Below are 23203 nucleotides of genomic sequence, written 5' to 3'. Positions count from 1 at the left end.
TAATGTTCCCTCATGTATAAAGTACATAGAAGGTCTATATCATATATTGATCTACAAGAACACAGCAGGGAGATCCTGATGAAACAGCGTCAGTGTTGCTCTGAACTTGCTCGCTACTCTGTCCTGTCTGAACGCTTGTGTGTGTGTGTGTATGTGTGTGTGTGTGTGTGTGTGTATGTGTGTGGGAGAGAGAGCATGAAAGAGACGTAGAATGCAGATTTTGACAGTTGCAAGTATAATGTTCTTATGCAGGTCTATGAGGCTTTAATCACAAACTGTACTGTCCTTTCACTATATATTGTATATTGACACTAATCAACAACAGAAAGACATGATTCTCCCCTCTGTCAGAGTTAATTATAGTGAGGCAGGTTATTTTACTGTTAATGACAGTAACCGGTTTTTGTATTTGCATAAGAATGCAACTTAGTTCTTTTCTGACCCCCTTGACGCCCACTGGAGTGAGCATTGGCAGTAAACCCACCCAAACAGTACAGTCATTAATGTATCGATCAGTGGAATAATAGCCTGTGTCAGTCTGGTAGGTGAAGGGGGGGAGGGGGGGGTGCGCGCACACACACACACACACATACTGAGCCCTGTCATCTATCAGAGCACACACACACACACACACACACAGACACACAAACGACGACATGCTGAACGTCTCTGAAATGACAGCACGTCCAGCGCCACACCCAACCACACGCACCCCCAGCTTTGTCGCAAATGTTCCCGCCCGTGTTTATCCGGGATAAAAACGCGAGACGAGAAAGCCCACCGCTGATGGGTTTCCTTCACCTTTGACGTGGATTCCTTCTGCTCAGTCTGCCTGGGGTTTCAAACAGAATGCTCCGACTGGGCCGCACAGTGTAGGACACGCGGCTTCGCTAGGCGGGTCATTAGCGTCAGTGCCGGCGCATGCTCTATTGCATCAAAGGCTACAGAGGCAGCACCGCCTGGATGATTCCTGCTTGCCTCCTATTCTCAGAGCTTGATGATGAGTTCTCCTCATTCAGTCACATGCCAGATTGCCAGGGCAGTCGGGTGTGGGTCATGACTGGCTCTCTTGTACTGGTCACCACCCACTATGTGTGCGTGTGTGTAGGGGCCGTCAATCATCCCCCACCGTTCTAACCCCACTCCCTCCTTGAGATAAAGGCCTTCCACCCCACGGAGCAGGACTTCAGCATGACTGGCACCTGATGCAAGCAACACCAGGGAGGCTGACTGACCCACCTGCCCCCAACCTGTCAGAACGTCTCCCCCGGACAAGCCTCCTTTGAGAGCAGGGGCTTGATGTGCTACAGTCTAGTTTGTACATGATTCTTCCCATAAATAATTACTTTGTTTGGACAAAGACTTGAGGGAGGATGTCTGGAGCGCAGAACGGGAACAGTTGAGGAACTACAGGAGGACAGGCGCAAGCTCATGTCATCGTCACAGGATGACCTCTTGAAAGCAGCAATTCTTGAAAAGAAAAGCATACATTCAAAGATTGTTCATTTATGCTACCAACGCTGGAGCAGTATATATGTTTTACTTTCGAATGTCATTTTAAGGACTTAAAATGAAATCCTTTTCTGAAGCTTTATACTGTAGTTCCTGTCAAAAAATGTCATTATTATGACGCGACCCATTCCTACAAGCTTAATCAGGTACCTAGGTTGGTCAACATACCAATATAGTTGGATTTTTCTGTGGACAAAAACTTAAGAGAGACAGCAATGTTTTATTGGTTTTCAAAGACAAACACACAGCCAAGTCTAGCTTTTAGAACCAATGAGATGTGTTCTACTACCAGTGGAAGTCATAACTGAAGATAAAGGTCTTCCTGGTCTGTGTTGTACAGCACATCCCACAGATACTCGATTGGATTGACATCTGGGGAATTTAGACGCCAAATTAACCCCTTGAACTTGTTGTTGTGTTCCTCGAACCATTCCTGAACCATTTCTGCTTTGTGTCAAGGGTGAATTATCCTGCTGAAAGATGCCACTGCCATCAGGGAATACCGTTTCCATGAAAGGGAGTACATGGTCTGCAACAACACGTAGGTAAGTGGTACGTGTCAAGGATAATGTCCACATGAATGGCAGGAATCAAGGTGTCCAAAGCATCACACTGCCTCACACTTGCTCCACCTTCCCAAAGTGCATCCTGGTTCTTTGTGTTCCCAAGGTAAGCCACGCACACACACACTCTTGCCATACCCTTGATATAAAAGAAAACGTGAATGATCAGACCAGGCCACCTTCTTCCATTGCTCCGTGGTCCAGTTCTGATGCTCACATGCCCATCGTAGGTGCTTTCGTCAGTGGACAGGGGTCAGCATGGGCACCCTGACTGGTCTGGGCTACACAGCCCCACACACAACAAACTGCAATACACTGTGTTCTGACACCTCTCTATCAGAACCAGCATGAACATTTGCAGCCATCTGAGCTACAGTAGCTCGTCTGTTGGATTGGACCACACAGGCCAGCCTTTCGCTCCCCGCATCAGTGACTCTGTCGGCGGTTTGCCACTTTTCCTACAAGGACCACTTACGATAGGTACTGACCACTGCAGACCAAGAACAACCCACAAGAGCTGCAGTTTTGGAGATGCTTTGACCCAGTTGTCTAGCCATCGCAATTTGGTCCTTGTCAATATTTCCAACCAACTGACAGGTGCCATGATAACGAGATAATCCATGTTATTCACCTCACTTATCAGTGGTCATGTGTTTTGGCTGATCGGCGTATACCCTTACTTAATCAGGCACAGTTATTCTTCTCGTTCCTAAATGAGGAACCGCAGCAAAAAACATGAACTGTATGCGCTGCGTCAAATGAGCTGCCTCAAATGAGATGCCTCAAATGAGCTGCGTCAAATGAGCTGCCTCAAATGAGCTGCCTCAAATTAGATGCCTCAAATGACCTGAACTTGAGCTGGAAAACCTTTTAATTAGCCATTTCAAATTCACTTGTTTTTATTCTGGAATTTATTCACTTCTAAAACAAAAATAACCAATGCAGCCGAAAGACCCGGGCAGTCATCTCTGTACTTTGCAATGAATAAAGGGATGAGATATGATATATATCTGACAGCATCTTTCATTAGAGATGGGGGGGGGTATAATTATATAGCTGTTTTCATACAGTAGAGCCCCATCTGTCCATGAGAGGGCTGCATATAGGATGAGTGGAACGGAGGAAAATCCTACTGTAATTCACCGCCAACACTCCCATCTGAACCCTACTACAACAGGACTGAGTTTAGCTCAAACGCTCTCTTGCATTCTCTATTTCTGACAAACACACACACACAAACACACACACAAAGGTGTCGCTAGAGTTTCTAGGCCCCCTGGCTCATTTGTAGTCTGGGCACCAAGCCCCTAATTATCTGCTGGGCCCCATGTCTGATCAGGGCCCTTAGAATCCTCCTGATCTCCCCCCCATTACAGCGCCCATGCACACACACACACACAGTCACAATGTGCCTCAGCTGTAGAAAGGAGAGGCAGACCTGAGGCAGGGTTGTTTCTCTACTGTCACATTGAGCAGTCAGCTTTGTCAGACACACGGCGGCACCCAGCACACTGAGCACACACACCTATACAGACCCCCTCACCCCAGACCTCTACAACACGGCTGGGACGCTTTATAGAATATCAACTGGCTTTGAATTATTTTTAGACTGTGAAGTGTTCAAAAATTCTATCCCATTTCACGTGAAGTTTGACGTTTTGGAAATGAAGAAAACAGGCACTAATTGGTGTAGAATACAAGGTCTGTGTTTTCATGGTATGCATTCATTCCATTTAGTGTGAGAGAATGTATCTTTAATCTCGTTAGGATTAAGAAAAACTATTTCAATCGCTGCTTTTCATGTCTGGTTTGGAATAGAATGACAAAGTCCCTTATTCTGTGGTACAAAGAAAGTGACACCTGTATGGTTACTGTATGGCTGTAAGACTTTGCTTAAAATGAGTAGTGAACTGGTTCACCTCACGTTCCCACACAGCTACTGCTGGCACGAGATGACAACTCCTGTGGCTTCTCTTGTGACGATAATCCAGTGCGTTGTCGATAGCAGTGTCAAAACAGCTTGGCAGAGGAAGTGTCATGATAAAGAACATTATGTAACATAACATAAACCCAGCTCTGACAAAATCTTTTCTTTTTTTTGTTTTTTTTTACAAAGAAGAAATTCTGAAGTAAATAAACAAGAATAACAAACTAAACAGATATTACACAAGGCAGAGAATTATCTATGGGTAACTTCGCTAGACTGAAGGACCTTGGGGAGATTAGAGCAGAGAATAGCTTCTGTCATCACACAATGATCCTGAGGCTGTATCATTGTGTACTTGGAAACAGTGCTCAGAGCTGCCTGTCTGTTCACACTGCCACAAACTGGAACTACTGAAGAGGACTGGATGGACCATGAACAAACCTAGTTTTAGAAACAGGACCTGAAGAGCCTGAACTGCTGAAGAATTATTCATCTACGCTGGACACTAAATCGGAACGCATGTGTCACAGACTGCCAATATCCCCTTTGCGAGATTTACAATTCATTCACTTATGGGCAGGCTGGCTTTGGCAACCAAATATAGTTCTGGGCAATTATAGGTATTTGAGTTGATTAACACGCTCCAACCTTATATCCTTTACCAATGGCTGAAGACCACTAAAGCAAGCAGCTTCTGATAACCACAAATAAAAATACGTTGTTTTTTTTTGCTGAAAAGTAGGAATGTCATACCAGAATCTCCCAGTCAATCCCCTCTGACAGAGGTAAGATTTGTTCGGCCCTCTCGTTTAGATTGCAGTATCTCCAGGAGCCAGCCATGGAACACTGCAGGCCCATGGATCTCTCCCTCACGTTCGAGAAGACACAAGCACCGCAACGACATTCCTCCAGGCAGCACGTCCATCATTGAATCTTCCTTCATACTGTGCAGGAGGCCTGCTCTGCTGGTCACGCCATACGCAAACAGGCTGTCAGGATGAGCCTCAAGATAAGCGTAACGGGCGAGAAGTATTTAGCATGCAGCGCTAATGCTCTGCGGTACGCGTCGTAAGCAAAGAGAAGTGATTTGATTAGGAAAACTTTTGACCCTCAGTGAGACTTATGTATTATGGAGACTCTTGGCTTGCAATACCCAGCGACACCCTCTCGGAAATTCTGCCTCCCCCCTCCCCCCACCCCATTCCTCCTCCACCGCCTGTTTACCATAATGTCATGCCGATGATTTATGTAACTACTTGAGTAGGACCTCGTGAAATGTCACATAAATGTTAGTTGGAGGCAGAAATCTTGAAAACCTGTCTTCCGGAGCACTTGTTAGGGGAATTTTAACCTTTCGGGGAGCATCACCTTGACCCTCAGTGCCCTTCATTGGGACCTTGTACTGTCTGTCACTAAACCTGTGAGCTGAGAGGGTACCGAGTCAGACCAGTCACAGCTCAAGTCTTTACAATTCCATACATCCATTTACATTTAGCAGACGCTCTTATCCAGAGGGACTTACAGTAAGTACAGGGACATTCCCCCGAGGCAAGTAGGGTGAAGTGCCTTGCCCAAGGACACAACGTAATTTGGCACGGTCAGGAATTGAACTGGCAATCTTCGAATTAATAGCCCAATTCCCTAACCGCTCAGCCATCTGACTACCTCTTACTCATACTACTATAGGTTTATGGAATATTCCCCCCCCCCCCCATATTAGACATTTGCAAGAATGAGAATAATTTTGGATTTGACTCGGGCACTACAGTACCAAAAACACAACATATTTTCATATTCTGCTCTTGTTTTGAGCACTTTGTAACAACTTTATTGCAAAAATACATGGTCCATCTGCTAGCACAGCATTTACAAACAACAAAAAAAGTCAATTCAGCTTTCTTTTACCGTGAAAACCAATTTCCTAGCATTGGAGAGCTTCAATGCTACAATAATATGTACAATCATTTACACTGTCCAAATGTCGCAGTAGTGCTATTTAAAGGATTATAGACATTGTATGCATTCTTCTGTTCTACTGGCAATCCACCAGGGGGTAGTGTTGCATGTTTGTATACAGACTACAATAAGCTGTACTTTTCATCTTCGTGTCTTACTAAAGTGACACTCTTTGGTAAAGTACTTGTATGACAATCCTTTAAGATTTCAGTTTTATGATGTATCTATTTTAGCATAGAGGAGCAACACTCATACCAGGTGAATTGCACAGTAGATGTGTATCAGTTAAATACTATATGGTTTATATGCCGTTGTTAAGATGCCATAAGAACATACTCTCCTTTTTCCAACGTCATTCTCATATTCCTTAAGTTATGTCTACAGTGTAGAAAAATACGTCCAAATATCCCCAAAACTAAATCAGAAATATTTTAAGCAAAACATTAAGCTGTTTCCTTTATTCCAGATTGTAATGAGTTAAACTGTTTTATGTAAGGCTGCAAAACATTTTTGTTTCCAAGAACAAAAGAAACTTCACTGTAATTTGAAATCCAATATTTGATGATTCTTTACAACCATTATATTGGCCAGAACAGAGGCACAGCTGCCCACTGTCATCCCAAACCCCCGAAAAAATTACAGAATCTCAAAAAATAACCTATTATCTATGTCCTTTGTAAATAGACCAGAAATAATCAAATAGAGCTAGAACTCAAAAACCAAGTTTCCAAAATGATTAGTTAAATCCCGTTGCATTGAAAGCTTGGCATGTGCTTTGTAAAATATTCTAAACTTATGCACTAGTTTCGACACTTATAGAAAATGCCCACTCTATAGAATGTCCGCTGACATCACTTCCTGTCCGTGTGTAAACCTCTGATGTACCATCTAGGTGGACAGGATGACCATCCTCTGAACTGTGTTTATCCTCTAAGTACAAAAATAGGCTAGCATTGAGCATCCCCCAGAACAATGGGAGAAATGTCAATAGACTTACAACTGCAAAAGATAAAACTATGTTGAACACTTATGAAGTGCACTAAACGTGTTTGACACAGTTTAGTAAATTCACTGCACTAAGAAAAAAAGACAGATCACTTGTATATATTTCTCCTAATATTGTACACCAAGTCAAGTGATTCCCTTTTAATGTATATTTCCATAGACGACCATGCTTAACCAGCTGCAAGGCTGCCATAAAGCATAGAGAAAGTTCTAGAGTAATTTTAGCACAAGGCTCTCTAAATGAGAGATACATAGATCCGTACTACAAGACAGCAGTTAGTTACCAAATAAAGCTAACTAGCTCGTTCATAGAAATGATAAAAGGACAGCAGGTCTATTGCAGATTATATTTACAGGTCAAGCAGGTTAAATTGGTTAGATAATTTAAGGACTACTTACCCTAGAAAATAAATACAGTAGTACAGTAACTAAAGAAATCTTAGTTCCAAGTGGGACCCCAAAGAGGCGGTTGTCTTCTTCCATACAAAGCAGTGTATATAATGAGGTTGGAACATTGCAGAACAACCATTTCTGTCTTGTAACGATTTGAAAGTATTCACGATTTATTTAATGTTTTTGCATTTGTGAGTTTTTCTCTCTCTCTCCAAAACGCTGCCTCCACCCTTCAGTCTGAGCCGAGTGCAACCGGAGAACTGGAAACTGCTCCTATCAGCTCTGACGCTACGACAGGTGTTGAAGTCACGAAGACATTCATTAAAATCAGAGGTTTGTGACGACTGAGATTACGCGCTAGTCTTTGAGAGCGGAATCTTCTGTGTGTGTGTGTTTTCACCTCAGGCCTTTGTGCAGACCCAGCGAACTGGGGGGTGGAGGTGAGGGGGTGTTTTGGGAGGGAGGGGGGGGGCAGACAGCGTGTTGACCAGGCCCGGCTGGATCAGCAGGCGGGGCGGAAGCGTGCCATGTACGCCCCGCAGGCCTGGCAGTAGTGGCGTGACGGCTCGCTGGGCAGCTGTTGGCACAGGGAGCAGAGCTGGGCACTGCTGCCGTAAGGGGCGCGCCCAGCTCTGATGGGCAGGCATTCAGACCTCTGGGCGGGCTGGCAAAAAGGGTGGGCCTCCCGGACAGACGGGGGCGCTGCCACCCTGTGGGTAGGGGTCCTCCAGTCGCCCTCAGGGGGCACGTCCAGGCGGAGGGGCTGGGCCAGGGTCTCCCCGGACAGCCGGCGGGGATGGTGGGACGGGGGGGGCTGGTGCTGGTAGTAGTGGGGGGGCATGGTGCCGTTGGGCTTGCCCGGCTGCCTGTACAACCCGTTGGCGGTGCCAGGCTTGGAGGCGGAGCGGCGTGGGTGTGCTAGGGTGGTGTAGCCAGGGTCGGGCCGGCTCCAGAGGCTGCCGGAGGGGCCAGCGGGGCCCTCCCTGGGCCGGGGGAGGGAGGAGGAGGAGCCGGAGGGGGCCGCCCTGCGGGGTGCCCGGGGCAGAGTGCCGTAGCTCAGCGCAACACTGTGGTAGTTGTTTTCACGGGCGAGAGCTTCACCCCGGTCAAACAGAGCCAGAAACTGCTGGGCCTTCTGGGGATCTCCTGCAGAGGGGGAGAGGAAGGAGCGTGAGGACACAGCGGGGGGGGGGGGGGGTCACGGCTGAGATTCCAACATGTTAAACAGGGCGTTAAACAGGGCGTTGCGTCTGGGAGTGACTGTTCCCCACGATGTTGCTACGACGTTACCTTGGCAACATAGGTTACCTTCGTCGCTATTTAGTGTAGCGCTATATTAATCCCCATGGGGCTAAGTGTCAGGTAAAATAACGCCTTCAGTACACAATTAATTACTGCTGATGTGCCCTGAACCCCACATGCAGAGACGATGAGAGCCATGAAAGAGAGAGAGAGAGAGGAACAGTGAGTATATGGCTCTCTACCGCCCATGCTCCCTGTGTCTTACCAGGAAACCAACCAGAAGCCTTCAGACTATTGTGGGTGGTGGTGGTGGAGGAGGGGGATGGAGGAGGGGGGGGTGGAGTGGGCGATGGTTACCTGAGCGTCCCCAAGAGGACGGCCCTGCGCCGGGGGCCCGCGTCGCCTGCTGAAGGGGGTGCTGTGATGATGGTGGTGGTGGTGCTGAGACTAGGGCGGGGGGGACATAGTGGTGTTGGTGGTGGTTGTGGGGGAAGGGGTGGGAATGGGGGGAGGTGGGGGGAGGAGGGTAGCGAGCGGTGGAGGAGGAGGAGGAGGAGGAGGAGGGAAGGTGCAGGGAGGAGGTGCTGGGGCGCCGGGCGGAGGAGGAGGTGCTGACTCGGGGCTCCACATGCTTTGGTGTCCTGGTTACATGGGGCTCCTTGGTGTGAGAAAGAGAGAGAGAGAGAGAGAGAGAGAGAGAGAGTGAGAGGAGAGAGAGTGGAGCACCGCAGGGTGAGAGAACCAAGCAGTCGCGAGGGAGTAGTCAGGGAGGAGGGAGGAGGAGGGGGAGGGGGAGAGAGATGAGTTAAAACACAGGTGGACAAGGGATGGCCGACTTCCGACAAGTCTGCAACAGCAACTCCACGACAAGGGGAACATAAAGATGAACAGGATAATGCACTCTGGACGAATGTACCTCACCATCTCCCCCCCCCCCCCATACGATGCAACCGTGCCCTGCGATGCCCTTCGCTCCTCAGCCGGCAAATTCGAGCCGAACGCGAGGTTAAAGGCTTAATGGAGGAACTAAATCATTGATAAAACATTTATAGATTCGCCTCGGGCCATTCTCCTGCTGAGCGAACGTGCAGAGCGCCGCCAGGGGTTGGAAGAGGAAACGGTTGCACCGAGCGACCACCAGATGGCGGTGTGGCGCTGTGGATGAGGTCGGTCGGGTGAAAGGATGGGGGGGGCGGGGTGTAGGGGGTTTGATGTACTGATGTGCTCGAGGAAGGAAACACATACAGGCAGGCGCTGAGCCCTGCTGACTGCTGTGGCCCTTCCCAGACGGGCCGGTCAGGTTGGTCACTCTTTGTTTACCGAGTGCACAGGCACGTTAATGAAGCGCTGCGTGTGTGGTAGCTGAAAGGGTGTGTTTTTTTTCCGGTGCTCATCCTGAGGTGGTTTATGAACGTGATGTAGTAGTCTGATGTGGGGTCAAAGTGTGTGTGTGTGTGTGTCCCACTCACAAAGCTGTGGGACAGGGCAAGGTGCTTAGGTCGCCCCCCCATGACGGTGCCGCTGAGACTGCGGGCGATGCGGCGCAGGTTCTCCGCGCTGTAGCTCTCGTCGTCCGCCGCCGAGCGCTCGCCGGGCCCTCCGGACGCAGGCTGGGGACACGCGCAGGGGGTTAGCACAGCCGCACGCACACGGGGTTAACACAGCCACACGCACACACTCGTGATGGAAACACGCGGGGTGAGAGCCACACTAGCACACGGGCTGACCATGGGCTGTTGCGTGGGGCCGCTGGCGTAGCTTGGCGTTCTGTAGGCGTATCTCTCGATCTCGGCTGTGGGGGTCTTGGAGCGGCCAGGGGCGGCCAGGCCAGAGAGGATCTTCCTGGCAGCTACACACACACACACACACACACACACATCTCTGTAAGAGCTACCGAAAAGTCCCAACACTCACAACTTTTCAAATAGACAGAGATGAACCCTGTTTTCCAACCCTAAGACAGACATCCCTGGTGAACACAGGCCAAGCTGGGTTAGGGGTAGGGTTGGGGGGGACCTACGTGTTTTGCTGCCGGGCTGGGGGCTGACTCCCCGGGAAGCCCGCGGCATGCTGGGAGCCTGCAAGCTGGCCTGGTACAGGGAATCCAGCTCCGACAGCTCCTCGTTAGGCGATCCGCTCCCCGTGCAGCCAGTGGCAGGCTGGGAGTTGTAGTACCGGGTCACGTTCTCTGCCCAGCGCTCCACGGGTATGGGTGCTCCTTGACTGTAGTCGACCACGGAAGGAGATGGGGTCCGTAGGGACGGGCTGGGGGGAGGCAGGGCGCCGTGGAGGGGGTCCGTGGGAGGGAAGAGGGGGGAATCGCTGGGCCTATCCAGGCTCCAGCATGACCAGTTGCGGACGGGGACGGGAGGGGGCAGGCCCGGCCTGGAGGCGGAGCTAGAGGCAGGGAGGGTGTGGTTCTGAGATGGGGGCGGGGGGTGGGCGGAGCCCAGGGAGGACTGCCGGAAGTAGGACACCTCCCTGTTCGGAACCCCACTCTCGTCTTGGCGACGGCCGAGAGGGGAGGAGGACCCAGAGGGGGGGCGCGGGGCGGGGCCCGTCTGGGACGGCGAGGGGCTGTGCCAGTGGGAGGGAGAGGGGGCCCTCGGGCGGTCGGGCAGATTGTCGGGGCCGTGTTCCCAGGCGTCCGCAGGCAGGCTGGGGAGGGACGCGTGGTTGACGCTGTGGAGGGGAGTCCCTCTGGAGCGGGCGCTCTGGGACCAGTGCTCCCTCCCCTCCGGGCCGCAGCCGCCCGGCCAGTCCCTGCCGTCCCCTGCGGAAGACCCCGTAGGACGAGGGCTGGCGGGGGCGGCGGCGTGGCTCTGGGCGTCTGGTGGGAGCGAGCATGCGCTTGGGGGGAGGGGCTTGACATGGAGAGGTGAAGGCGGGCCTCGGGCTGCATCCCGGTCGGCTGGCGGCTCCTCCTCTGCGTCCGTCAACAGTATTTGGACCGCGACAGGCTGTTTACTGGAGGAGGAGAAGGAGAGGAGCCCAGGTTACACGCTGACTCGCACGCAGTTGACATCGGGAATGGGTGCGCGTGTGCATGTGTATGTGCGTGTAAGAGCTACTGTGTGCGCGCGAGGGTGTGCTTTATCAGTCCTCTGAAACAGATGGGTGTCATTCTGACCCTGCCCCCCCCCCTTGTGTGAGCGGACCTTGGGACACCCGCTCACCCACTGACTTCCACCAAGCCCCCCCTCACCCCCACCCGGTCTACGCAGCAGCACCACTAAACTGTGGGGCTCCCCTAAAGCACCTCGGACCACGAACACAGTTCCTGTTAAAGGTTAGATAGGAGAGGCGCTCTCGCATGCCCCCACCCTGGTGAAGCCAAGCGGCTGGGCCCTAAGCGTGAAGAGGACGTCATCCTGACAAGCCCCACAGCGTGTGCTCAACGCGCTCTGTGGGGGGATGCAACTGAACGTGGGGGGGGAGCACAGGAGTGGAGCTCCATAGGTGAGCGGGAGAGGAGGGGAGCGTCCGTGAACGAGGCTCTCATCCAGGCCCCCCGGGGCCCTGGGGGGAGCAGTGTGGGGGGGGAGGAGTGAGAGAGGGCAGAGGGGGCGGGAGGGGGGGGGGCCCCCCCGGTGCAGGTATACCTGGGTGTTCCCGTGGGACAGGGGGGGCAGGGCGGCTCCTGCTCCTCCTCCTCCTCCTCTGCGCGCCGCGCGGCCGCAGCTCGGCGCTCCGGCTGCAGCGCTGCGCTCTCCTGCTGCATGCGCTGCTGCAGGCCCCGGGCTCTCCTCATGCACTTTTGCAGTCGGGCCTCAGCCACGGTCCTGCTATGAGTGTTAGCCCCATCGCCCTCATGCATGGGAAGCCTGAGTTTAGCTACAGTCGCACAAAGAAATCAAGGAAAAGAGGGGGGGTGGGGGGGGGGGGGGGGAGAAAGAAAAGCCCAAAAAAAGAAAAGGGGGGGAGGGGGCAGAGCAGATAAGAGAAAACAAAGGAAAAGAAAATGCAGAACATAAAGAGCTGAGTTATGGGGGAGGCATGCGATAAAAACACACTTTGCTCCAAATATAAATCATAGATTAGACTGTTGTAGTGATGGATGGTGGTGAGGGGGAGAGGGGGGGGGGTACAAACAAGCCAACACTGGGTAAGTACCATGGATGTTGTGTGTGTGTGTGTGTGACAGAGATGAATACAGGCCTTAGACAAATTAAGATCCACAGTGACAATATATTTTGTTTTAGAGGCAAAATGGTAAACCATATATTTTAAATATGAAATCAATTCATTAAAATGGAGAATGTCAAGCCAAAAAAACGCAAATTAAAGTTCTAAAGCTGAGCTCTTGCCTTGGTGCAATTTATGTCTAAGATCTTCTGACTACATTTCTGATGTGCCGTTTGAGTCCAATTCTAGGCGTGAAGCGCAAGCTAAATCTTTCAAAAGTTCCGATGTTATTTGTCATGTTCAATTTGACTAGCTGTAGATCTTAAAAGGCTGGATCAAGGGAGGGGGTTTGTGAGACAGGGTTTACTGGCGTGCCTGACAAGGGAAACACTGGGTTAGTGTGTGTGTGTGTGTGTGTGAGAGAGAAAGAGATGGTGTGTGTGAGCATTCTTCCAAGAACAACTCTGAGGTGTCAGAACACCACTCCCATTCAGACTGGTAGACGCCTTGGACAGACAATTAAACCGTGAAGGTCATATCAACACACAGTCTAATAAAAAAAACTACAAAAACAAGGACACCTACACACACACACCTACACACACACACCTACACTTACACACACACACATGGCCATGTTGACATAACAGAGCCCACACAGTCATAAATAAGGTCTTTGGAGAGTCTTCCAAGCTCCTGTTGTCATAGCGTCCTCCCTGACCCCTCCCACTCTGTCCTGGTGGCCTGGTAACCATGGTGACGGGGTAAACCCCCCAGGCCTGGTGCCAGTGTCAGAGCCAGGTGGGTGTGCACAGGACGGAAGAGTCCGGGCTAATGTTTACATGACTCTCTGTAATCTGTCTCACCAGTAACTCCTGTAGCTTGTGTTTGCGGTTACCACGGTTCCGTTTACCCCCAAATAAATACAAATGATAGTTGGAGCCAGAACAGTGGGGTGGCTGTAACGGAAGTAAACCCTGACGTCAGTGTCGACCTGGTCAGGAGTTTGAAGGAGGCCACACGCACCACCACCACCACCACCAGTGTTTCCCCTAGGATTGTTTTTAGCAGTGGGGGCAGGTCTGCCCCCCCCCCCCCCCCCCCCCCGCCCAAAATAAAGTTCTAACCCTATATTTTTGAGTAAGTTAATGTAATAGTCTAATAACAAATGTAATATTGCATATATTTTTGTCCTATTATCCGTAAAGCAATACAGTTAGGCTACTTAAAGTATGTTCTAAATTGCAGAAATATGCTGCCAATTAATAATTGAAGTAACAACTTATTGTAAATGGTCAGTAGCCTAGCCTATCGATCAAGGTACTCGAAAGCATGTACACTGTTTGCTTCATTTGATCTTGATAGGCTAAGCATTCTGTAGCAAATAATAACAATATACCCACTATTAATAAAAACTACTTCAGCATAATAATGCACCTAAAATACAAACGTGAGCAAGGGCAGCAATCGCTATCAACAGACGAGCAATTATGCTAGCAGGGGAAGAATACAAACAACGAAAATCACCAGTTAACTTTGCAATAACTGTAGACTAATACAATAACAGGCTTTAATGAACTGAAAACATAAGTTATACGACTTACAGTTCTCAAGGACGCACACACGCGATCTCAACTGCGCTGTGAAGCGCGTTTCCGTGCTATTCTCCGACATGCACTCTAACAATCACTGCTGATAAACGGCCTAAAATCTTGGACAGCCCTATTTCTGATACCGAGGCGGCAGAAATGTAGCCGTGTCGGGCCGCCACGACAAAATCAACGTAGGGGAAACACTGACCTCGACCATTGTCTGGCATGCGTACGCGTGTGGAACAGCAGGACTAACACACGACATCCACAGACACACAGGGTGACGCTGAGCGTTGACGCCGCGTGCATGCGTGTGCTAGCTGGCGGCAGGCAGAGTGGTGGTGGAGTTGAGGGGGGTGGGGGGCAGGTTGGGAAGGGGGGGGCTACTTACACACGGCTTCGTTCACCACAGAGAGCGCAGCGGCCACCTCTCCCGCCTGCTCCAGACGCACCGACTGGTCCAGCAGCAGCTCAGCGTCCGACACACACCGCTCCAAGCTGTCCCCTTTGCCTACGCCACACACACACACCACACACACGCAAGGCATGAAGCATGAGCACAAATCCACACACACAAAAGCGCAGACACACAAAGCAAAAGCTGTTTTCAATGCGCCACATGAGGTCCCAGAAACCAGCAGCATGTACACATCATCTTGTCATCTTCATCGAGCCCTCTCACAGGGGGGAATGACTTGGCCTCGCAGGCCTTCGGGCGAGCAGCTTTACCAAAACGGTACATCCGGCTACTGCTACAGCACACACCCTGTACTGGAGCTACTGTATGAACACCTCCCCCCCCCCCCCCCCCACACACACAGACACACACACACACAGACACACACACACACCCAGTCTTTATCCCATCCTCTCATGAACTGATGCTGTGACCAGCCACCCCCAGCCACTCTCTTTCACGCTGGCCCACTCTGTCCGCCGGCCTGTGTGGAGCCAGTGAATGAGGAAGCTTCCTATTGTGTGCGGGGGACAATGCTCTTTTGAGGGCCGGCTGCGGTGGGGGCCCCATTAGCAGGGCCCACGCGGGGCGCTGCGGAACAGCTGCAGCCTAAACACCCGGGTGACCCACACCCCGGACCTGGGGCCGGCCTGCTTCCCACACGCACACTCCTGCTGTATGGTACATCTTGTACCATACAGCTGGGCTTGATGGGCCTTGGTAAGTTCAGGGTGAAGAACGGGGGTAGGTTACATACTGGTGTTGGTAGACGTGTCAGCGTCGCGTTGGGGATTTGTAACTACTGGGAGGTCTACATGGGATCTGTGGACCGCTTCAAACTGGGATAGATGAGGCCTGGGATAGATGAGGCCTGGGATAGATGAGGCCTGGGATAGATGACGCCTGGGGCAGGGGATGAGGCCTGGGGGCAGGGGGCGAGGCCTGGGGGCAGGGGACGAGGCCTGTGTCTTACCCTGGCTCTGCAGCTCGTCCAGGTCCATGAACTTGCTGGGTCTGGGGTTGAAGCCCATGGCCGCCTCCCTCTCCTTCTCCTTCCTCCTCTGGACCTCCTGCTCCCGCGCCCTGCGAGCCACCTCCTCCTGCAGCTCGTCCAGCTCGCTGCGGCCCTCAACCGCTGCAACACACACACACACACACACACACACACACACACACACACACACACACGGGGAGAGAGGAACACGTTAAATGTCAACATAAGGGTCCATTGACTGTTTGATCTCTCTCGGGTGTGGCCGTGGTGGTATGAGGTTTGACTAGTGGGTGTCATCATGTAGCTGCGGTCCCCAGATGGGAGGGGGGTGATTAACATGAGCAAACTGCTCAAGCCTCAAAGCCCTTGGTGTAACTACGTGATGCACATACACTGACAGACTGTGATATGGGGAATGAGTACGCACAGATACACACACACACACACACACACCACCCACTCGCATTCAAACACTATTCAAACATGACTTTGACAATGAAAGGATCCCCTAACGAGATAGGAATAAATCAAAGGATTCAGGCCGCCCACATTGTGGTCGACACTATGCTAAACACACACACACACACACCAACAGTGTGACCTACCTAGGCTTGTGTGGCTGTTGCCCCTGCGGGAGGCCTTGACGTCCTGGAGAAGAGCAGAGCTGCTTTTGGACTTGGGCACCGTCCGCCACGACGGCCCCGCACCGGACGGCTTCTTCATCCCAGGGTCCCTGGACCAGGACACGCACGAGGGGGAGGGGGGGGGTCACGGGAGGTGCACGCAAACCTGCTGTCCCTTCTCACTGTCGTACGTGTACACATGTCTGTGTAAATCTACAGAAACTTGTATGTGTGTGTGTGTGTGTGGTCACCTGTGCTGGGCGCTGGTGTTGGAGCCCTCTCCCAGCGGCATGTCCAGGCTGACGGGGCTGTTGCTGTTCCTCTCGCTGCTCTCATAGCCGCTCTCCATCCTCTGGATCAGCCTGGGGGGCTGCTGCTGCTCCCCCCCTGCCCCTCCCCCCCGGCCCCGCCCCCGGGGGGCGGGCAGGGTCCAGGACGACGCCATGCTGATCAGGGGGGCCTTCTTCTCCAGGCCGGTGGCCGACCCCGTGGGGCCCTCGGCGGGGGCGCCGCAGTCCTCGGGGAGGGAGGCCCCCAGCGGGCTGTAGCCCACCTGCCGGCGCCGCTCCCGGGTGAAGATGCTGTCGATGTTGAGGGCCTCCCTCCGGGGCCTCCAGGCCGGCCGGTAGCGGCCCCCCGACGAGCTGGACTTGGACTCGCTGCTGGTGCTGTCCGCCTCCCAGTCGTGGGTCTTGGCGGCGGCCGAGGGCGGGGAGGCGCCTGGGTTGGCGGCGGCGGCGGCTGTGGCGGCGGGGCCGCCCGCCTGGGGAGGCTGGGTGGAGCCCGAGCCGGAGGAGGAGGAGGAGGAGAGGGGCCGGCTGTGGATGATGTTGCTCATGGTCTCTCTCAGGTCCCGGAGGCGGCTGGAGGAGGCTTTGGGGAGGGCGCGCGGCGCCTGCTGCTCCTTCAGAGTCTCGCCTGGAGGCGAGAGGGGGAGAGGAGTGAGAGACGGACGGAGGAGAGAGAGGGAGGTGGACAGAGTGGGCGGGGGAGATAAAGACGCGAGGAGGGTGACGATGCAGCTCAATGAGAGAGACGGGGGGGGGGGGGGGGGGGGGTAAACCCAGGAGGATGGGTGTGCGATGTCAAAGCCTGGCTGTTCTGATCCTGAACCAGACCCAGATAAACATGAGAAGAAATACGCGTCATCACGTCCTTGTCACAAAATGTCCCGCCCCCCGCCCTCCCACACACACCCACACACACCCATATAGTTGTGGCATTAAGCTAACTATAAAAAGCACCTTGCACTGCTATGGCAACTAGAGGATACAGCCTTCACATCAGCTGGATTCATACAGAAGACTCGCTTGCGATTGGTGCCAAGACCCCTCCACCCCCAGCACCGTCCGTTGTGATTGGTGGAGCCCGTGTGAGCGTACCCTCGCTGTGGTAACCTGCCGACGAGGCCTCGTCGCCCCGGGAGCCGCGGCTCTTCTCCTCAGAGCGCCGCGGGCGGCTGGAGCTCCGCCTCCTGTCCCCGGCCCCGCCCTTCCTGTCCCCTGGCCCGCTCTTCCTCAGAGAGTGGCGCTGCACTGGCTCACTGTCCGTCACTTGGCCTTAGCGGTGAGAAGCATGGGGGGGAGGGGGGGGGGGGGTGACGACATGATCACTGACCGCACCACATGGTCACAACATGCAAGACAGGATGGCATATTCCATGACAAACGTGACCGGATGGAACCTAATCCTATGTGGATGCCGAGCAGTTAAGTGTGAAGTGTGAATTTGTGTGTTGACATGAAAGCACGTGACCTAAATCGGTCCTTTGGAAGCGCGTACAGCAGCGAGCGATGACACGTTTCTGACGAACTTCGAGAGTCACACGTTTGATCGTGTGAGGTAACGTCTGCATGCGTTTTTAGCCTGTGCGTGCATGTACCTGTGTACCTGTGTATGTGTGTATGTGTGTACGTGTGTGTATGCATGTGTCTGTGTCTGGGTGTGTCTCCCTCCCTCTAACCTGTGGCCTCCAGGCTGCCGTGGGAGGCGGCGTCGGGGTCGGCGTTGCAGATGACCGTGCCCTGGGAGTCGGAGGAGAAGTGGCTGGCCATGGACTCATGGTGGGAGTGGGAGTGCCTGTAGGAGTAGCTGTCGGTGGACGAGTCGGTCCGCGTGTCGCTGGAGATGGACGGCTCGCGGCCTGCCCGGGACCACACCAAGCGCGCAGTCACGAGACAAGGCAGGGCCAGAAACCATGAAGAATTAGTACGAGAAATCTTTTTTTGTCAAGGTGTGTATGTGAGGCACCGGTTTACGTGTGTGTGTGTCATACCGGAGTCCTCGCTGTCGTAGTAGGACTTGTTGAAGTTGTGCAGTTCGAGGCGTGAGGGCAGGTCCTGCACTGCCACGGGCGTCCCTCGGGGGTCAGCGTAGAGCAGCAGCAGGGGCTGGTAGTGGCCCTTGATGCAGCGCGACACCACGTCCTTCCACTTGGGGCCGATCTGTGGACACGCAGGGAAACTGATGTGGAAGCCAGCCATCACAGAAGCACAGTCACCGACGCTTTTAAACAACAGAAGGAATACGATTGCATCGTGTTTCAATGAAAAAGAAAGAAAAAATAAGAAAAAACTAAAAGAAAAACCCTAATGGAACAAAACATTCAAGATAGTCAAGATCGGGAATTCATTACCGTCAGTTCAAGTTCAATGAGAGCGAGGAATGTCTCTTAAGAGCTAAGTAGACAACAAACGAAGACAGATAGCTAAGTAGTTCTTGTAAGGCGAGCCTTTGTTCCATGTTCCCACCCGGTCTTACCCCGACCTGGTTTTCCAGCAGTTTCGCCCTCCGCCGGAATCTGGTACAGGACGTCCCGATATCCCTATCGTATCAGCTGTGTGTGTGAGAATGTGTGTGGAAGTGTGCCTGGATGTGTGCAAGCGCGTATCTGTTTGTGTGAGAGAGAGAGGGATGTGTGTGTTGGTCTGCAGCGTGAACAGAGCTGGCGGATGATCTGTGTGGGCTGTGTGTGTGTGTGTGTGTGTTGGCCCCACCCTGACTGTGTCCAGCTGGCCAGAGGAACAATGGAGGGATATCCTTGTTTTCGGGATACTTTTTGTCCAGGCCCTGAGTGGTCCACGTGTGGGCTTAGACAGGGGTGACAGGGTGAGAGCAGGGGTGGGGGTAGAGGAAAAAAGCTGCTTTGTTTGCAACTGTCCAGGAGTCAGTGTCCAGCAAAAACACACAGCCATTATGAGGCTATTCAGGGATATAGGGTAGGGTGGGGTACTGGGTGTGTGTGTGGGGGGGGGGGGAGGGGGGGGTCATGGGAAGAGAAGTCTATAACAAAAATAAAAGTCAAAAGAGGTGAGATGGGGAGAGGTACACGTGAGGCTAGAGATGGAAAAGGGAGAACAAAGGGAAAGAGCCAGACCGAGGGGTGAGGCCGGTGCCTACGCACAATGATGTAATTTCCCCCCCCCCCTCCCCCCACCCTCCCACAGGTCTTTCCACCACAGCAGAGCAACGAATACACACACACACGATACCTCAGCGGGCCCACGAGGTCTAAGCCCAAACCCGACCTGGCACGACAGCATGCGTCTATCGCGGCTCACCTCAATGACCCCCTTCGCCCTCACACCGTTCCTAACTCCACCCTCCGGGATCCTCTCTGGTGACATCATCACAGGGAAAAAAAAACCTGGAGTACTGCGAGGCTGTGACGGCGCCTGCTTGTGGCCGTCTCCCTCTGATGCCTGCGGCTCCCTGGGACGTCGCCAGGCCGGCGCGCGGCCCTGTGGCTCACGCTAACGACGGAGACTAACAACCCCTGGCCCGGGGAGCGAGTCAACAAGCTGTGGTGAATAATGTAAGCTAATGGTGCTGGGGCCCTGAGGACAGCCTCGGGGCCTCCAAACTAGATACATTCAAAAAACATCCGGTATTTCCCTGATTAAAGATTGAGCCTGCGTATCCCAGTAGAAACAGAGAGAGAGACAGAGACAGAGACAGAGAGAGAGAGAGAGAGAGAGAGAGAGAGAGAGAGAGAGGGGGGGGGGGCCTAAGTGAGAGAGGGAGAACTATGAAGGAAATCACTTCAGAGTGCATTTCAAAAACCCTTGTATGCATGTTTGAAATCCCAGCACATTGCCGTGGGGACTCGCCTGACAAGCTGATGTATATTTCATACAAGCAACAACCGTAAGTGTGAAGAAAAGGAAATGAAAACCACAATCACACACACACACCTGGCTTTGCCCTAGAGCTGCCTGACACAGAAAACATCTTCTGAACCTACCCAGATTGGATGTTGCTCTAACCCACTAGCATTTGAAAGGGGGGGCAGTCCCGGTGTGTGTCTCACCTCTTTAACGTGCGCGTCGTCAAAGTACATCCACTTGCGGATCTTGGTCTGGAAGAAGAAGGTGGAGTAGTGCTTGCCGTAGTAGCACACCATGCCCACTAGGTAGAGCTCTGCCTGCTTGGCCTTGTCATCGGTCACCCTGTAGAAGAGCTGGGGACGGGAGAGAGAGAGAGACAGAGAAAGTGAGATAGGTGGCAAGGTGAGTGAGTGAGAGTGTGCGTGTGTTTCCCACGTACGGGCTGCATCGGATGACCGGGGGATTGACGTCAACAAGCCTCATTCTTTGGCCATGTCGCGCAAGCTACAGTTATCTAGCATCACTTCCCAACTGCTCTCCAACGACTGTAACCCAGACAGCCCCCTTTTCATGAATGCTTCGGAGCTTTGAAATAGTCATTCACCTTTACTGGTAGAACAAAAATAATGATGGATGGATAGACAGAGAGACAGAGAGACAGAGAGACAGAGAGAGAGAGAGAGAGAGAGAGAGAGAGAGAGAGAGAGAGAGAGAGAGAGAGAGAGAGAGAGACAGAAAAGGAGAGTGGAAGAGAGAGGAAGGAGAGAGAGAGAGACACAGAGAGAGACGCACAGAGAGAGAGAGATAGAGATAGAGACAGAGAGAGAGACGCACAGAGAGAGACAGAGAGAGAGAGAGAGAGAGAGAGAGAGATAGAGACAGAGAGAGAGAGAGAGAGAGAGAGAGAAAGAGAGAGATAGAGATAGAGACAGAGAGAGCTGCCCTCAGGGGACCATCCACTTCTGCCCCTGGGGCTACAAAGTGTTTCTATAAAGACACGGAACCATGTAACGAGGTGCCTCGGATTGTGTGTGTGAGCGAGGGGCGTCCTTACGTCCCCCAGGCGCAGGCAGGTCCCCAGGCTGTGGATGACGTCCTCGGCCAGGTCCGAGTGGTCCGAGTCCCACACCAGGCCGATGGTGATGATCTCGGGAGAGTTCATCAACACCCGACGGATACGCAACTTCTCGCCACAGTTACTCTGCACAGGGGGGCGGAGAGAGAGAGATGGAGAAATGAGATGGGGGAGGAGGAGCAAAACGGAGGGAGGGGGGAAGGGGGGGGAGCAGGAAATGAGAGTATGGAGAGGCAAGGACGGACAAGTTCAACGAAAGAGGGAAGCGAGAAAGTAGGATGAGGAAAGGGGAAGGGAACAGGGAGTGGGAGACAATGGAGGGGTAGAGAAAGAGGGAGCGAGGGAAAAGAAGAGTGCAATAAATCAATCGGCGGGGGTAAAGAATTCCCTTAAACTCAAATAGTAGTCGTCATAGTAGCAAAGGTTACCATGGCTCATCGTTCATCCGCAATCTAGTTCAAAGCTGAAGGCACCCTCTTCTGTTTTATCTCTCGCTAGTATTGGGGTTGATTCCAGGACAGCCAAAACAATGAGTGTGTGCGTGCGTGCGGAAGAGAGGGGAAACTGTTGGCTGAGGGTGGGAAGTGAAGAGGGGGGCCCGTGCCACCATATGCACCTGCCATCTTGACCTCGTTGGAGCCCCCCCCCCTTTGTCTGCTTCCCAGAAGTGGCGGGTCTGAAAGCAGAGGATACTATGGGCCCCCTGAAGGGCAGCGATTGTCCTCGCGGCCAAATTTGCCATAAACAGAGGAGAATTCTCACAGCACGGCTAAATTTAGGGGGTGTTTTCACAGGCCGCTTCGCACACATGCAAACGCGCAGACGAACACACACACACGCACAAACGAACACACACACGCGCACAGAGAAGAGAAGGGCCAAGAAGCCAGCCGACACTGGGAAAAACAAAGCTTCTCAACCGCCCCCAAAAACATGGCATTTTACCAGACTACAAGGGGAATGTTGTAATTATTTCAAAAAGGTATCAGACTTTGATAACATGAAGCTTGGGAGGGTTTGGAACAACAAGCCCCTGTCTGAGCGCCGTAATATGTTTTCCATTTGCAGACTTAAGACTTTGATCCGCTCTCCACTTGAACCACCCTGAGGGCCGTGGACTTGTGCCCACAGATCCTTCATCTCTCCTCGGGGTCAGACCGAGACCGGCTGACCTCCAAATATCGACTGTCTGCCATCTGGATTCCAGACAATGTACATAGAGTACAACCAGTACATCTTTCTTCAATAAAACTTGTGAGAGGTTGTGCGTTTGTGTTACCTTGCAGTCCAGTACACATTCTGGAGGTAATGTGTGTTACGGTGTAGTCTAGTGTAGGAGTGGTGCAATGTAGTGTGTGTGTGTGTGTGTGTGGATGACTCACAGGACAGTTCCTCAGGTCTCCCATGGTGCTGGCGTTGCGGAGAAGCTCTCCAAACATGTCTGGGGTGGGCTTCTCTCTACACTCCAGCATCTTCACCGCCTGGTTACTGTACAGCACACACACACACTTCTCAGTTCACATAGTTCTCTTGGAAAAAGTAACGGCACAAAACCACACAACATCCCAGGTAGCCGAGAAATATCGCTTCCAATGCAGCAGTCGGAAGGTTAGCACAAGTCACTCTGAATCCC

At 52.5% G+C, this 23203-nt stretch overlaps 2 protein-coding genes across 2 annotated transcripts in view; both read right to left on the bottom strand.

Moving 5' to 3' along the window:
- Positions 1-5795: 5795 nt before the first annotated feature.
- LOC124473739 (extensin-like) lies at positions 5796-10109 on the bottom strand. Its single transcript, XM_047029401.1, has 3 exons — positions 10064-10109; positions 8956-9093; positions 5796-8502 (listed from the first exon to the last, which is right to left on the bottom strand). Exons 1-3 carry the CDS (start codon positions 10107-10109, stop codon positions 7859-7861), a joined length of 828 nt encoding a protein of 275 aa, XP_046885357.1. The 3' UTR covers positions 5796-7858.
- A 13-nt stretch (positions 10110-10122) lies between these two features.
- The window catches only part of usp54a (ubiquitin specific peptidase 54a), a 26631-nt gene continuing 13550 nt past the window's right edge, over positions 10123-23203 (bottom strand). The window contains 13 exon segments of the mRNA XM_047028891.1: positions 10123-10447; positions 10619-11565; positions 12201-12432; positions 14707-14826; positions 15746-15907; positions 16372-16499; positions 16641-17307; positions 17772-17948; positions 18353-18532; positions 18665-18833; positions 20699-20848; positions 21550-21696; positions 22953-23058. Coding sequence (XP_046884847.1) covers positions 10254-10447; positions 10619-11565; positions 12201-12432; positions 14707-14826; positions 15746-15907; positions 16372-16499; positions 16641-17307; positions 17772-17948; positions 18353-18532; positions 18665-18833; positions 20699-20848; positions 21550-21696; positions 22953-23058 — 3379 coding nt within the window. The 3' untranslated portion in view covers positions 10123-10253.

Source organism: Hypomesus transpacificus, chromosome 11 (assembly GCF_021917145.1).
Source record: "Hypomesus transpacificus isolate Combined female chromosome 11, fHypTra1, whole genome shotgun sequence".
Lineage (NCBI taxonomy): Eukaryota > Metazoa > Chordata > Actinopteri > Osmeriformes > Osmeridae > Hypomesus > Hypomesus transpacificus.
This window is presented reverse-complemented; position numbering and strand designations above follow the sequence as displayed.

Bases quoted from the DNA above. Each gene is read 5' to 3' on its own strand.
- LOC124473739 (XM_047029401.1), bottom strand. From the start codon at position 10,109: ATGGGGGGGCGACCTAAGCACCTTGCCCTGTCCCACAGCTTTGTGA. The intron at 9,094-10,063 runs GTGGGACACACA...CCCATTCCCACC, and splicing joins CCTGTCCCACAGCTTTGTGA to CCTTCCCCCACAACCACCAC. The intron at 8,503-8,955 runs GTAACCATCGCC...CCCCCTCTGCAG, and splicing joins GTCCTCTTGGGGACGCTCAG to GAGATCCCCAGAAGGCCCAG.